This window comes from Sinocyclocheilus grahami, unplaced genomic scaffold (assembly GCF_001515645.1).
Source record: "Sinocyclocheilus grahami isolate Dianchi unplaced genomic scaffold, SAMN03320097.WGS_v1.1 scaffold143.1, whole genome shotgun sequence".
Taxonomy (NCBI): domain Eukaryota; kingdom Metazoa; phylum Chordata; class Actinopteri; order Cypriniformes; family Cyprinidae; genus Sinocyclocheilus; species Sinocyclocheilus grahami.
The window spans coordinates 1,420,241-1,438,097 of NW_015505322.1; the positions used below are offsets into that span (position 1 = coordinate 1,420,241).

Below are 17,857 nucleotides of genomic sequence, written 5' to 3' on the forward strand. Positions count from 1 at the left end.
AGCATGAGCAGCAGAGAGCAGTGAAGTGCTGTCTGTGGAAGCCTGACCCTACAAACACTGGATCCATATCTATCTATCTATCTATCTATCTATCTATCTATCTATCTATCTATCTATCTATCTATCTATCTATCTATCTATCTATCTATCTATCTATCTATCTATCTATCTATCTATCTATCTATCTATCTATCTATCTATCTATCTATCTATCTATCTATCTATCTATCTATCTATCTATCTATCTATCTATCTATCTATCTATCTATCTATCTATCTATCTATCTATCTATCTATCTATCTATCTATCTATCTATCTATCTATCTATCTATCTATCTATCTATCTATCTATCTATCTATCTATCTATCTATCTATCTATCTATCTATCTATCTATCTATCTATCTATCTATCTATCTATCTATCTATCTATCTATCTATCTGTCTGTCTGTCTGTCTGTCTGTCTGTCTGTCATCTATCTATCTATCTGTCTGTCTGTCTGTCTGTCTGTTTATCATCTATCTACCTATCTATCTATCTGTCTGTCTGTCTTCTATCTGTCTGTCATCTATCCCCGTCCATCTATCCATCTATCTATCTATCTATCTATCTATCTATTGTCTGTCTGTCTGTCTTCTATCTATCCCTCTGTCCGTCTATCTATCTATCTATCTATCTATCTATTGTCTGTCTCTCTATCTATCTATCTCCCTGTCCATCTATCTATCGTCTGTCTGTCTGTCATCTATCTATCTATCTATCTATCTATCTCCCTGTCCATCTATCTATCTATTGTCTGTCTGTCTGTCTTCTATCTATCCCTCTGTCCGTCTATCTATCTATCTATCTATCTATCTTCTGTCATCTATCTATCTGTCTGTCATCTATCTATCCCCCTGTCCATCTATCTATCGTCTGTCTGTCATCTATCTGTCTGTCATCTATCAATCTATCTATCTATCTATCGTCTGTCTGTCTTCTATCTATCCCTCTGTCCGTCTATCTATCTATCTATTGTCTGTCTATCTATCTATCTATCTATCTATCTATCTCTCTCTCGATCTGTCGGTCTATCAATCGATCTATCTGCTGTGTGCTATAGTCTGCAGTGTACATGACCTACCATTAAATGTTGAATATAATATGCATATTTTGTATAAGTTAGATTTTGTATAAGATTTAGCCAGTTGAATGATCAACCTTGATACTCAATTTGCCCATGTTTCCAACATTTGTATGTATATATAGAACTTACATAGAATGTTACAGATGTGTTAATTTTGCTACAAAGGAAAATATGTCTATATCTGACTAGGTCTGGATGTGATATTTTACAAGGTTCAGATTATATAAGTCAAAGAGCTCAACGTACATATTTAACACAACCAAAAGTGTAGTGCAATGCACAGGCATGAATTAATAGGTCAAAATTAACATACTAAAATAAAACATCAGAAAATAATATGTTGTTTTGTTATATAGTTTACCTTATACTTTAAATAATAGCTGTATAATCTTGGCAAATAATGGTGAAATTAATGTTTCCATTGATTAAACCCAGTCCTACAAACACAAAAGTATTTATTCCTTAAGTATTCAACTAGATTTGTATCTTCGAACAGCAATACTGTAAAATAGTAGGTATTCTCTTTTTCTTTCTGCATAAAATGAAATGCTGTGACCGAGCCGTTGTCATGACACTGAACATGTGTTTTGTTTCCAGGCGGCTGCACACAAGAATCATCACAAGTGCAGCGTAAAAGCAGTTAAATATGGCTAAATATATGCAAGAAAGACAAGATTAATGAATTACTCTAATAGATTTTGAAAAGACAACCAGTTTAAATCAGTATGGAAATATTACAATGATGACTGCATTCGGTTACAATTTGGGTACTGAGCATTGTATCAAAGCACGGCAAAGGGAGATTTTGACAAATACTCTTCAAAAAAATTTGGAAGGTCTATTTGTTAGGTTTGTATGAGTTTGTATGTTAAGCTGTGTCAACAGTGCAAACATCTGCTCATCCAAAATAACAGAAAAAAGAGAATGTAGATGATGAAGGATCTTTATTGTATGGCTGGATAACGGCAGTTAAATCCCTTCTTATTACAGACTGGTATGCAATAACCTATTATAAATACTGCATGCTGTCTGGGTCCAGATCTGATACAGTCTTTCTTTCCATAAGCAAAATTTTGCCTGAGTTTATAAACAATTGACAATTATGGATGTTTTTACATGGGACATCATGGACATTTAGCACTTTGGACCAAACATGGCTGAACACACTGTAAAGTCATGCTGCAAAGTTTGCTCGTATTAAAGATACACATTTCAAAAAGCGAATTACGAGGAAAAATACAAATCAGCAGGACTATATAACTGACATACCAATATAACAGACATCAAAGATTAAAAACGATGAACATTTCAAATGTTTTGTTCATGCTTGATTATCACCCTCATCAACATAAAAGCACACGCACACACACATATTCACACAAGTACACTTTGTGATGGTCACAGGTAGACAGACCAGTAAATAACATTGAAGAAGAGGAAGGTGAAAGGGAACAGAGCTCGCGCATAGAGATCAACCCGTTTAGCAGCAGACGGAATGACAGGTTTCGGAGGCGGCGGCTTCTTGTTGCTCTTGTTCTGTGATTTGCCGGCGGCGTCTGTGACCTCTATGGGCTTGCCGTAACAGTCGAAGTTTGAGAGTTCGAAATCTCGAGGAAGAGAACCGACAATACTGAAATCATTTGAGCGCAGATCAGATTTCGAAGTACACACCTTCTTACAGCGGTTTTCCACAACCTACACAAACACAAAAGACATTTGAATACAAACAAGAAAATCTATCTATCTATCCATCCACCCATCCAACCATCTATCTATCTATCCTACATATCGCTTATCCATCCATCCATCCATCCATCCATCTCCTTGCTTCTGTCCGTCTGTCCGTCCGGCCAGCCATCCTATACATCTCTCCATCCATCAATCCATCATCTATCCATCCATCAACTATCTAGCCATCCATCCATCCATCCATCCATCAACTATCTATCCATCCATCCATCCATCCATCCATCCATCTGTCCGCCCATCCATCCATCTATCCTACACATCTCTTATCCATCCATCTGTCCGTCCATGAATCCATCCATCCTACATATCTCTCTCTTATCCATCCATCCATCCATCCATCCATCCATCTATCTATCTGTCATCCGTCCATCCAGCAATCCTACATATTTCACCATCCATCCATCCATCTGTCCGTCTATGAATCCATCCATCTCCTTGCTTCTGTCCGTCCATCCATCCATCATCTATTCATCCATCTAACCATCTATCCATCTATCTATCTGCCCATCCAACCTACATATATCTTATCCATCCATCTGTTCGTCCATGAATCCATGCATCTCCTTGCTTCCGTCCATCCATCCAGCCATCCTACATATTTCACCATCCATCCATCTGTCCATCTATGAATCTATCCATCTCCTTGCTTCTGTCCGTCTGGCCATTCATCCATCCATCCATCTGTCCACCCGCCCGTCCATCCATCCATCCATCTATCTATCCAACCATCTATCTATCCTACATATCTCTCTCTCCATCCATCTAACTGTCATCCATTCATCCATCCATCTGTACATCCATGAATCCATCTCTTTCGTCCATCCATCCATCTATTATTAATTTAACAAAGTACAGAATAAGTCAAAACCTTGACAAGAACTGTCCGTTAGGTGCTAAATGATAAACGTATGATTGGAGCCCAATATTTTATTCTTAAGATGACCAGTTTCTCAACTTCAGTCTTTCGCTCAAGAAGCCATTTCGGTCATCCTCACAAGACATTTATCTTAAATATTGTTTATAATATGACCTCTCCCCCTCACACATACACACATGCTTGTGAACCCCTGTGCTGCTCTACCATAGCTTCAGGCCTTGTTACTGTCGGGTCACATTAATCTCAGTCCCCCAGAATCCTCTGCTCTTCTCTGAACCCATGTCCCACTGAGCGCACACTCAGAGCAGGAGACTCAATTACAGCCATCTCATCTCCCCATGTACCCATTAACACACACACACACACACACACACACACACACACACACACACACACACACACACACACACACACACACACACACACACTCATCTTAGATAAAGAGAAGACATACACACACATTCTACATAGAGAACACAGTCGCACACATACATGTGAACACACACATTTTCACAAACATATGAATGCACACATTCGTCTTACTTAACATGCATACACACACTGACCTGTAGTGTGCTGACATGTATGGGTGTCCCACCAGTCCCATTGGCACTGTTAGTTTTAGCTGGTGTCTTGTTCTCTTGTTCTCTTGCTTTATCTTTCTGAGTCATCTTTGCTTTCTCTTCCTCAATGCGCTTGGGACTGTTCAGCATCACCTGGGACACAGCATACAGAGAGGGCAAATTCATGCAATGCAAACGCTCCCTAATGACCTCCAAAAGCAACAACATCATGAGAAAATACTGAACAACAATGTGAAGATTAAAATGTTACATGATTTCATTAATCTACTGAAATTATGCCATACTTTGAAGCAAGGCCCATTATGAAGGCTTAATGTTTCTAACTAAATAAGGATCACCACTTGGTTTGACATTTTGTTATCAAAAGCAATGAAATTCATACACTTCATCCAAGTTTAGCTTAAGTGCCCAATGAACAAATACTGTACATCCAAATAAAATGTCTAATTTAATATAATTTTAGGCCCATTGTATATGCAGTAGCAATCTTCTAGCCTTTTCTTTCCATTATATTGATTGCTCATGTAGAATCAAACATCTCTCTACCGGCACAAGTCATATTGCACACAAATAGAAATAAATTGGCCATATTTAAAAATAAATATTACTGCTTTGTTGATTTTTCCCTAAGAGAATTCAAATATAAAAAAATTAAAAATGTTGATACACACACAAAATCAGTGTCAAAATCAGTTCAGGTCACTTTTATATTTCTGCATTTTCCGCACAAAATTAATAATCTTTATTATTATTCAGCTCTGTGCTCCCTGAGCTGTTATCCCAGTTTTCCAGGAAAAATGGACAATGCAACCACAGGACCTGCAGATCTGTTTCTTAGTTCAGGAGGAGTTCATTGTTCCTTACTAAGGCATTTTTCTTGCGGTTGCTGTCCTGTTTTCAGTTTTCAGGCTTTGATTACAGATTTATTTTCTCCTCTCGGAAAGAGTGCATTTCCGTGTCAGCTATATAAGAAATGTTGGGTACTGGAGAAAGTCAAAGCCAAACACACCAGGTTAGAAATCCTGCTAATATGGCCCAAAACATATGGATATAAGACTGGAGTGAGAACACATCAGTATACTGCTACATAGCAGTTGCAAATAGTTTGATAATCATTAAAAGCCTACAATTTCAAGAACTATATTAAGATCTTTTTATTCAGATTATTATTATTATTATAGAGCCAATACTTGACAATAAGGTTTCACGTGTTAACTATATTTAATGTGTTAACTAACAACGATCAATACATTTGTCACAGTATTAAAGTATTAAAACAGCATTTAATTATATGTGTTTTTTTATATACTGTATATAATGCAACCTCTGAATTATACATTAGCAAGGCAAAGGAAACCCATTTTACTCCAAAATTCTGTCATTTCACAACCGAATGTTATTTAAAAAACTGAATTTTAAATGTAAATCAACTTTTCACTGTGGAAAAGAGTGTGAAATATGTATTTTAAGCAAATTTATTTTCTAAAAGTTCACAGGGCTCAAAGTGTGAAACACCCACACAGTGTCCTGAAGCGGCTAAATCTGTAGTTCTGCAACGTCCCGAGTCAAGGAAATGTTTCAATATAAGACAACAGCAGACGTGTGCATACACACCTGAACCACAGCGTACTCCACAAGAGAGGCAAAACCAAACAGCAAACAGGCAATCATCCAGATATCAATGGCTTTCACATAGGAGACCTTAGGAAGCTCAGACGCTAGAGACATACACTCAGACGACAGCGACAGGACAGACAGAATTCCTAAAGAGAGAGACAGGCAGGAGAGAAAGGAGGAAAAATTCCTCATGTTGCATACTGTAACTACATAAATCACTACTGTACCCCGCTCTTGAGCAGATATCTTGAGTTTCTTCTCACCTTACCACAAGTTATGAAATTAATTATGATGCTTTAATGTTCAAACTGACCTGGGAGTGACAGCCATCCCTGAAATGGACAGATGGACAAATGAGAGAAAGGAATGAAGGAGAGGTGGAGCCTATGAAAGGAGGAATATGGAGAGATGAGAGAGGAAAAACGGGTCGGATTACAGGCAATCATGAGAATGACTGACGGATGAAGTTCTCAGTGTAAGGGGAAATATTCCCCTTTGTGTGTCCAAAAGTTTCATATCAATTTCAGATATAAATGTTTAGAAATAAATGTAATTAAATACTTAGATGATTGAAAGTTTTAGAAAAACCAGGACAGATTTTCATTTCAGTACATTATATCAGAGTCATTTTTATTTAAAATTATATATCATAATATATATTTTATAAAGGTGTTTCTTCTTTTGGGGAGGATTATGGATAAATTAGAGAGATGAGAAGAGAGGAGTTCAGGACTGGGTGAACTTTTTATTTTTATGTTGCCCCATTAGAGTTAGTTGATGCTGTAAACCAGAGGTGGCTAAAGGATTGAAATTATATTAAAACATTTTTTTTAATTAATATCATTTAATGTGTATTTTTTAAATGTTATTTTATTCTGAAAAAATATTTTATTATTTTGGCAATTATAAATTATCAGTTATTTATTAAAAATAATAATAATAATAAATATATTCTGCAAGGATGTTAAATTAATAAAAAGTAACAGTAAAGTTTAAATCATTACAAAAAAAATCAGTTTCAAATAAATGTTCTTTGAACTTCATCAAAGAATCCTTAAAAAACATGCATCGTGGTTTCCACAAAAATATAAAGCAGCACAACTATTTTCAACAACTATTGATAATAATCAGAAATGTTTCTTGAGCAGCACATTGACATATTAAAATTCTGAATGATATCTGAAGGATCATGTGACACTGAAGACTGGCGTAACGATGCTGAAAATTCAGCTTTGATCACAGAAATAAATTACATTTTAAAATATATTCACATAGAAAACAGATATTTTAAATTGTAATATGATTTCACAATATTACAGTTTTGCTGTATTTTTGATCAAATAAATGCAGCTTTGGTGATCACAAGAAACTTTTTTTTTTTTCAAAAATATTAAAAAACATACAAACCCCAAAGATTGAAAGTGCCCCTATTATGCCATTTTCAATATTGCCTCTGATGCAGTGTAGCTGTATGTGAATGTAAACCATCTGCAAAGTTGTAAAGCCGAAAGTGCACGATAAATAAAGTTATTGTCTCCCAAAAGAAAGAATCGACTCTGAACAGCCTAATGCCCACCTATGTTCTACATTGGCTGGCCGTGAACAACTTGACCCGCCCAAAACACTGTATGCATATTTTGAGAAAACGAAAGTGTTTTTTGAGCTTGCATGCGTGAAACCTTTTGTAGGAGACTCCCAAAACAATATTAAGAACCTTAAACATGGCATAATAGGGGGTGCTTTAAACAGTAAGAGTATTAGAAATATTATTTGTTAATTATTAGAAATTTGTATTACCAAAGCCTGCAGAGTTAATCACCCTGGTCACATAAAATCCCATGGCTTATTAATCATTAAATGCAATATAAGAAAGACTGACCTGTCGCAGCTCTGACAAGGGTCATCAAACACAACACTGCAATTCCAATAACAGCTAAAGTATGTGTTGTTCATTTGAAGGCTGACTCACCTAAAGGGACTCGAGCTGCACTGGCGTCTGGGTTGATCCAGAAGGACAGCCATGATAGGACGACAATGAGCAGGGTGGGAGCATAAACACCCATCATATAAAAGCCCACCTGCCTCCTGAGAGTGAAGATGACTTCTACACATGTATAATAACCTATAGATTTTAAGAGGGAAAACAAGAGAGGATGCATTAAAAATGAAATGAGTCTTGAAAGTGTTGGACCATATCTCCATCATTTACGTTTCTACAAAATGCTTTTTATGTACTGTATAGGTTTTGTTTTACCCTTTTCCCAGATCCAGATTTTAAATCTTAATGAATTCTCATAAAAATGTTACGCCATGAATAATCTAAACAAAGAGTGAAATAAACAAAACATTCAAAGATTTATTGTATAAAGTATTTCATAATTTTACACAAATTAAATCAATAGAGCACAGTATAATTTCCACAACAATTTATATATATTTTTTATAATAACTGTACTTGGTTACTAAGGAGACAGAAGTGTCAATCGGGAGCATGAGATGAAATATGAGATTATAGTGATGTGTGAAGAAAATTCAAGATACTGTAAATGTCAGAATATTATTATTGCACGTCATTTCCAATTAAAATGTCATTTTGTCAAAACATTCCAAAAGTTCAGTTCTGTGTCTTCGGGATACATAAAATGCTGGCTATGAAATTAGCCTTAGTAAGACAAAGGAGTCTGCCATATTATTCCAAAAATGTTTCCATCACTGTCATTTTCACCACAGAAAGTTATCGAGCAAAATGCATAATTTTGTGTGAGTGTGGTGAAAATAACGTTTGTTAGCTTAGACAAAAATAAAACTGAGTTTGAAAAATGATTTTCCACAAGTCCACAGGGCCAAACGTTAAAGTTAAAGAAGCAGTTCAGTGTGTGTGTGTGTGTGTGCGCGTGCGTGCGTGCGTGCATTTGCAGATTCCCTTAGAGTTCATCTGTCTCCTGGAGTCATTGTGAAATCCCTGTTGAACACTGAACATCTGTCAAAAAAACCTTAAATAAACTACAACAAAACAAAACAGTGAAAAAATATCACACACAATTAATCAGAGGAGCACAAGCTCTATCTTGCCAAATTAAGTGGAGCAGAAATTAATCCATTAATGTCTATATTTAGATGTCTTACACAATGCATATAGCCATACGTAACACGCAGCTTTTGTCTTAACAAGATGTTAACTAATGGGCTGGAGTGGTGTGGATTACTGTGATGTTTTTATCAGCCGTTTGGACTCTCATTCTGACGGCACCCATTCACTGCAGAGGATCCATTGGTGAGAAAGTGATGCAATGCTACATTTCTCCAAATCTGTTCTGATGATGAAACAAACTCATCTACATCATGGAGCACATTTTCAGCAAATTAAAATTTTTGCGTGAACTATTTCTTTAAATGGATTATGCTTACAACAGGGCCAGGATGCAGATAAACAAAGTTGTGGGATAATTTATGACAGTTCAAGCTGATGTATTAGCATTACTAAAAACATTTATTACCTATATGTAATAGATAACACAGACGCACACCGGCAAGCATCTCTAGAGTGTTCATCTTAAAGCAGTATCATCACTCACAGAAATGAAGAACAGAACAGTGCATTTAGAAACACATCATGTGTGGATACCATAGTCAGTATACAAAATAAACCTTTGAATTTTCTCAAGAAACACACCATGCTTTGAGCTCTGTGTGACCGTTTTACCGTAAAATAGATCATTAAGAGCAGGCTGTAGATGTTCTTTTTATTGTCTTGTTTATGATGTGACTGTCTTTGATCATTTATGTGAAGACCGTCTTCGTGTGTGTGTGTGCGCGTGTGATCTTAGCAAGTCACGCTCATGCTGTTCTGTTCTCTTACATAAGAAGTGAATACTGTATTATGTAATAGATTCCCACAGGAGAAATACACTCCAATACTTCTAAAACTATACTTTATGTTAAAGGTTCAAATGTGAGTATGTGTGTTAATGAAGGGGCAAAGTAATGGATAATGCACAGTCAGCGGGTTATTATTCCAAAACAATATTTTTTTAATACCCTGAAGGGACTTATTTTGCAATAATGACCCACTGACTATGCACTATCCCTCTTTTTACACGGCTACTTAAATAAATAATTAAATGAATATGAAATTTTGATTTGAAATTATCATGCGAGAACATAGAGATGCCAATGGGTGCCGTCAGAATGAGAGTCCAAACAGCTGATAAAAACATCACAATAATCCACACCACTCCAGTCCATCAAATAACATGAAAAGGAAAGCTGTGTATTTGTAAGAAATAAATCCATAATTAGTGTTTTAACTTTTTCAGTTTCTGGCCAAAATATGAGTCAATAATCCATAATAACGCTTCCTCCAGTGAAAAAGTTCATCCCCTGCTGTCCTCTCAAATCAAAATCCACCAACATATTTGTTTAGAATTGTTTTGGACTGTTTCCACTTGTTAAATGTGCCTGATCTGCACATATTTCTCTCCTGATTAATGTGATTTTTTCACTCAAAAAACAAAACTATGGCTAAAGGAAGCAATGGTTTGAAGATAAAATGTTTTGTTTTTTTACAAACACACAGCTTTTCACTTCTCAAGATGTTAATTGATGGACTGGATTGGTGTGGATTACTTTTTAGACTTGTCTAAAAAATGCTTTAGAAGCAGTTTTTAATTGCTAATTCATGTTAAGTAATGTAATTAATGTCAACTAATGAAACCTTATTGTAACGTTACAAATGTTAAATATTTGATGTGAAATTCTGAATATCAAATGCATTCACATATAGCAGAAATAGTATGGGTGGTATGGTAGTATGCTATTCCAATCATAGCCAGGTTGTGAGAACAAGAAGGGAAGTGCAAGGGAATATTCAGTTCCCACATACAGTACAAAGAAATGGATCAGATGTTCAGAGCTTGATGAGGGAACAGAAGGTGCTCAGACATGGCACTTCATAACCGCAGCATTCATTAAAAAAAGACACATGATCATTCCAAGAGTTTAATGCTACAGTAAGACTCTTGCTCTGATGCTGAGATCGTTCTGCCGAGCTACGCATCTCAGAGGTATTGATTCATTTGAGTCTGAATTAGGAGTGAAAAAGAGGTATGAGGTCAGTGTTTTCTCACTTGCATGTGTGTGTGTGAGCTATTCTTGAGCTGTTGCCTTCCCGAACACTATGTCCTCTTTCTGTGTCGCCCTCTTTTAATATGTATGCAAATATGAGTGTGTATTTATATGTCAATCCATACCTGTTCCTGGGTAGAACTTTGTGCAATTTAGACTTGTCTAAAAAATGCTTTAGAAGCAGTTTTTAATTGCTAATTCATGTTAAGTAATGTAATTAATGTCAACCAATGAAACCTTCTTGTAACGTTACAAATGTTAAATATTTGATGTGAAATTCTGAATATCAAATGCATTCACATATAGCAGAAATAGTATGGGTGGTATGGTAGTATGCTATTCCAATCATAGCCAGGTTGTGAGAACAAGAAGGGAAGTGCAAGGGAATATTCAGTTCCCACATACAGTACAAAGAAATGGATCAGATGTTCAGAGCTTGATGAGGGAACAGAAGGTGCTCAGACATGGCACTTCATAACCGCAGCATTCATTAAAAAAAGACACATGATCATTCCAAGAGTTTAATGCTACAGTAAGACTCTTGCTCTGATGCTGAGATCGTTCTGCCGAGCTACGCATCTCAGAGGTATTGATTCATTTGAGTCTGAATTAGGAGTGAAAAAGAGGTATGAGGTCAGTGTTTTCTCACTTGCATGTGTGTGTGTGAGCTATTCTTGAGCTGTTGCCTTCCCGAACACTATGTCCTCTTTCTGTGTCGCCCTCTTTTAATATGTATGCAAATATGAGTGTGTATTTATATGTCAATCCATACCTGTTCCTGGGTAGAACTTTGTGCAATTTCCATACTCGATATCCTCTTGCTTTACATCAAACTGTGGCAAAGCAATCTCATCCATCTGAACAGGGTCTCCAGACTGCCACATAAACACCAGGTCCTTTGTGGTATAGCCAACTGCACACGTACACACACAACATTGACATGAACATTTTACCTCATCCTTTCCATTTTTTCTATCTCTTAAAATACAAATAAAATATAGTAGTTTCATTTTATTGCAGGAGTACCAGCTTGTGTGTGTGTGTGTGTGTGTGTGTTTTCACTTACAGCTCTCTAGCTGCATCTTGCAGAGCTGGGTGTCCATAGGAAACAGCGTTAGATCCAGAGGGCAAGAAAGAGTGACAGACAATCTGAAAAAAAGAGAATTTACGTAACTAGCCGGTTTATTAGAGTTTAGAACAGACGGATGTGAGCAAGAGAGAGTATGTGAAGAGAGGATACACACACACACACTGCAAGGCTCATTAGTCCTGGGTGCATGTGGAGCAGCAGTAGCAGATGAGAGAGAGAGAGAGAGAGAGAGAGAGAGAGAGAGAGAGAGAGAGAGAGAGAGAGAGAGAGTAAAGGAGGCTGTGGGGTGAGAATCTCACTCTAAGGCTCTCTCTCTCACACACACACACATGGCTAAGCAAAGATGTAGCATATTCTCTCTTCTGCCACAAAGACCCTTTCAGCTTGAGCAAACAGCCATGGCTTCAAACATTCTGCTATCTAAATATGCTGCGGTTAAAAATCAGAGCAGAATAAATAGAAAGAAAAACAACAAGATTAATATATAGCGAAAAAGTGTCAAATGATAAATGTGAATGCGAGAAGAATCATTCCAACAGATCTTTCAAGCAAAGCAAATGTAACTCGAACACATTGCCAGAGGTGTAATAAGCATTTTATTTCTGTGAAATAAATCAACCCCAAGGGTAGATTTGAAACGGAGGGAAATAAAACTGATAAACTCAAAATTTTGCATTTGACATACGCTTTTATGTTTTTTTATATATAAGTAGTATAAACTGTTTTTCTTCATATTTATCACTTTATACATACTGTTTAGGCCTAATTCTAATCTGCTGCAAACCATATGGTGAATGATGCATTAATCACTGATGTTCTTTGATATAAAACTCTAAACTTTCTGAAACAACAAAGAGATTATATTATTAGACTTGAATGTGATACTATATAATTAAATATTTCTAAGAATGGCGACTGCTTTAAGACTGCATGGGAAGCCTGGCTCACTTAATTTAATCAAAAAAATGCGGCAATGTCACTCACCTACACTACCATCCAACATTTTGGGGTTGCTTTCATAAGTCTCTTGTACTTACCAAGGATTAATGTATTTATTTGATAAAAAATACAGTAAAAACAGTAATACTGTGAAATACTATTACAGTTTAACGTTTTCTATTTGAAATTTGAATTTTCAGCAGCCAGTCTTCCGTGTCACATGATCCTTCAGAAATCATTCGAATATGTTTATTTGATGCTAAAGAAACATTTCTTATTATTTTTTATGTTGAAAACATTTAAAAAACTGCCTCATATTATGGAAACCGTGATACTTTTAACAGGCTTCTTTGATGAATAAAAAGTGTGATCGATTTTTTATTTATTTTTGTCAAATGTAAAAGACTTTACTGACTCTTTTGATCAATTGAATGCATTCATGCTGAATAAAAATAAGACTTTCTTAAAGGGGTCATATGATGCGATCTCAATTTTTCCTTTCTCTTTGGAGTGTTACAAGCTCAAGCTAAAGTTGCAAAGACTAAAGTCTCAAATCCAAAGAGATATTCTTTATAAAAGTTAAGTCAACCACACCTACCTAAAACGCCTCGTTCTAACACGCCCCCACATGTCTACGTCACCGTGTGGCAATATTTGCATAATGCCGCCCAAATGTTCACGCAAAGAAAGAAGGTGTAACTTTTATTCTCGCTGTAGTATTGTTGCTGCCACCATGTCGTGGAGACGCTGTGTGTTTCGTTGTGAAAGCGAAACTACTTTGTTTGGTCTTCCAAAAGAGGACGATATCCGCTTCGTCATGCCTGGAGCTGATCCGAGCTGGTCGCTGAGGAAATACATCAACTTTGCGCTGTGGATCACCGGATCGGCTTTCACCGTGGACGAAGCGGAGTCCGGCCCGGGGTCGTCACATGTGGTTGCCGCAAGTCCGCCGGACGCTCCTTCGTCGAATCCGCTGGCGCTCACTCAAGCCCGCCGTGTGTTTCGTTGTGGAAGCGAAACTACTTTGTTTGGTCTTCCAAAAGAGGACACGACTAGAAATCAGTGGTTAAGTTGTATTTACAACACTGTTCCAGAACAGTTCAACCCAAATATTCAGATGTGTGCAGCACATTTCATGGAGGACTGTTTACTGATCCTGGTAAAGTAGACTACAATGCCGGCTGTTCTGACTCACAGACTGTAAGTACGTTTTAATTTAAAGGATTTGCCACTGACGATTCAAACACGAGTTTTGAGCAGTGTAGAGTAGCGCTTGTTTGTCATTTATAATGGGTTTTAATGTTTTTGTCTCGTCGCTCCGGCCGTGACAAGGCATCACAATATGGTAAGGGGCGTAACATTTCCGTCACATGCTTGAGGTATTCGGCCAATCTCAACACACTGGATAGCTGGCCAATCAGAGCACACCTCGCTTTCCAGACCGATGGGCTTTGTAAAAATCGACGCGTTTCAGTAAGGCGGGGCATAGAGGAGAAATAATAATGCACAGTATGTGGAAAATAATGTTTTTTGAACTTTAAACGGCATAAACACATTTCTTTACACCAAATACACAAAATAATGTTCTTTTTAGCAACATCATATGACCCCTTTAAAAAAAAAAAAAACTTACTGACCACAAACTTTTGGACAGTAGTGTAATTTCACAGTTTAGTGGTAGTTGGAGAAGCAGCTTTTAGGAACAACACTGCAGACACAAAACACACACAAAATAGATTTTTATCCCTTATTAGGGCAAAATATGGAAGCAACACCCTATTATAATACTACTATTAAAAACGAATAACTTAATGAAAACTATATACTGAACATTGGTGTTATTATTATAATATTGCCACTGTATTATTAAAACAATAAACTTAAGCAAATGCACTACAGCATTTTTATCTAGAACATTCAGAATATGATCATCCCCCAACGCGGGCCTCTTGTGGCTTATTAACCAAAACTGTCAAATATATATATTTCCATATACAGGTGCATCTCAATAAATTAGAATGTCGTGGAAAAGTTTTTGTAAGTTTGCATTTTTGCACCACAGAGCAATGCAGTACATTATACTACCATGAGAAAAGTTTCTTTTAATGCTACACTGTTACTTATTTATTTTCTTAAACTGTCAAATATCTGACCGTGACTTACCTCATGCTGATGAGGACATCTCCATTGCGGAAAATGAACAGAAGTATGTTTTCCTGTGTCACGTCATGAAAATTAGCACTTTTTTCATTGGCGAAAAACAGATCTGGCTTCCACAGGCACTGGAACATTTTTGGATCAACGGTCAATGCATCGGACTTAAAATCAGCTGGCAACCGCAGCCGTGGGTCATTCCAGCGTTGACGCAGGAATATATTAACACGGTAATCCTGGACATGAAACATACAGTTAGTCTTGGTACAATGTACTGTAGTATAAAAAGAGACAAATATACTGTCAATCAATCAATCAAACGTAAAATATTTAACAAGATTGTGTGCATAAACGACTAATATGGAATATATGATGCAAAGAAAAGATTTGGTCGGATAGAATATATAAGTAAATAACACACACATACTAACAAATGTTTTTTTTTTTCTAACCATTGTGGTCTCCTGGATCGACCCAAAGCTGTTGATGAAGATGTTCACCTTATCCTCCACTGGGATCCCTGCAAACACATGATAGCAATATAATCATGCACATCAACCACGTGTGTAAAAGATGTGTGCCATTCTCAGATTCCCCAAAGTGCAAAATAAATAGTCGCAAATGTGAGAGTATTTCGTGCTCTGTTGGATGTGAGAACTGGGGTCCATGGCAGATGCCCATTGATCTGATAAGAGTTTGGTTCTAATTCTAATTCCATAGGGTCTTGTGATCCTCGACGGAGGAGAATTTCCAATTACTCTGTACAATACATACTCTGCCATTCTCTGACACTGTGATTAAATTATCATTCTAATGAGGTCATCCATTATGCTATTCGTGACTTTTGTGTAAAAAGTGCAAGTATTGAATTTTATAGTTGTTTTATGAACTTGCTAGAGGTCTGAGAGGCTTGATAATCAGGGTATGATATGAATATGCGTCCAAAAATATCTGATGCAATTCCAAGTGAAAAAAAAAAAATTGCCTAAATTGGTCGACTGAAAAGGAAGGGCATTTTCCAAAGACAAAATATTTTGGTAGCACTTTACAATAGGGTTCAATTCAGTAACATTAATGAATCCATAAATGTATAAATATATGGTAATTTATGTTCATTCATAATATTTCATAATGTGTGTGTAGAAATTAAGAAATTAAAATTCTCCTACTGTATAATAATAAATGCAGTAAAAATATTGTTAACTGTTAGTTCATAATACCTAATGTATTAAATCAAGTATATTTTATTGTTACCAATGGAACCTTATTGTCGGCTGTAAATGTTTAATGTTTTTGTGCATTTCTGAGTGGGCCATTTTGTTTATTCATTCACTAAAGCAGGGTTTATTTAGCAAGGAAAATATGAAAAAAAAACAAAAAACTTCTATATTCTGAAAACTCAGTACCTTTGAAGTTTGGTCGTATTCGTGAATCATAGGTCATCATCAAGCGGTTGAGTATGTTGCTGGTTGAGTTGGCTGGGACTCTGTCCAAGTCCTCTGCTGATAACTGACTGGCAATGTCAAAAGAGACACACGCACACTATACTGGCAGTACATCACTTATCAAAGTCATACAATGATGTAACTTGCCCTGGCAAAGAGTCAAAGCTCTCTCAGATTCAAGAACTATTCATTATTCAACACATCATTCCTCTGGAATATCGTCTGCTATCAGAAGATGCAGTAAAACGCACAGACACTTCTTTATGCTTAGTCATTTAGATATGGACCATTGGCCCTGTATATGGCCTAAGGCCAGTTAAGCTGTATCTGTTAGTATGTTACAGTCTAGAGAGCATTGACAAGGACACAGCTGGTCCTGGACCAGTGCTAACAGTGCTATCCAGTCTGGCAGGCTCCAAAATTTATCGGCAGTCTTTCACTCTGCTTAACAGCATTGTAATTCTTCATGACTGACATCCTTGCATCCTTGGAAACCTTAAATGATTATGGGATCAGCACACGTATGTGTGTATGCGAGTGTGTGTTACTGCCCGGGAGACTTACGAGGGACAGACTACTTGTTTGCCTTTTTTCCCCTTCTTGGGTTTGCCTCCTTCTTTGGCAGAGCTCTCTGCAGAGAACTGGGCTAACAGCATCAACAAGATCAGCCCTTTGAGAACCATGACTGCACACCTGCAACACACAAAGACACATTAGTCAGCAAAAATATGAAAACCCATTATAAACGAGGCATTCGTTGCATCCAGTGGGGACATAATTACGGATTATAATGACTTATACTGTCTTTTTACGCGTTGCTCTGCATCGCTCCGCGTAAACATAAAACCATGTCTGCATTTGTGATCGGAGAAATGACAAACAACAAGCCCTACACTACACTGCCCAAAAAACTCGCTTTAAATATAAAAACTCTTTAAATATAAAAAACGTACTTACAGTCTGTGAGTAGAACAGCCGGGATTGTAGTCTACTCTACCAGGATCAGGAAACTGTCCTCCATAAAATGCGCTGCACACATCTGAATATTTGGGTTGAAGTGTTCTGGAACAGTGTTGTAAATACAACTTAACCACTGATTTCTAGTCGTGTCCATTTTTGGAAGGCCAAACAAAGTAGTTTCGCTTTCACAA

General features: G+C 36.7%; 1 protein-coding gene across 1 annotated transcript in view; it reads right to left on the reverse strand.

The window, feature by feature from the left end:
* Positions 1-2,062: 2,062 nt before the first annotated feature.
* Positions 2,063-17,857, reverse strand: part of LOC107591559 (glycine receptor subunit beta-like) — a 21,326-nt gene continuing 5,531 nt past the window's right edge. Inside the window, exons 2-11 of the mRNA XM_016280753.1 lie at positions 17,271-17,399; positions 16,668-16,774; positions 15,714-15,781; positions 15,271-15,497; positions 12,145-12,227; positions 11,851-11,991; positions 7,924-8,076; positions 5,952-6,100; positions 4,320-4,469; positions 2,063-2,822 (exon numbers count right to left, since the gene is read on the reverse strand). Coding sequence (XP_016136239.1) covers positions 2,526-2,822; positions 4,320-4,469; positions 5,952-6,100; positions 7,924-8,076; positions 11,851-11,991; positions 12,145-12,227; positions 15,271-15,497; positions 15,714-15,781; positions 16,668-16,774; positions 17,271-17,389 — 1,494 coding nt within the window. The 5' untranslated portion in view covers positions 17,390-17,399 and the 3' untranslated portion in view covers positions 2,063-2,525. The remainder of the gene's footprint in view (positions 2,823-4,319; positions 4,470-5,951; positions 6,101-7,923; positions 8,077-11,850; positions 11,992-12,144; positions 12,228-15,270; positions 15,498-15,713; positions 15,782-16,667; positions 16,775-17,270; positions 17,400-17,857) is intronic.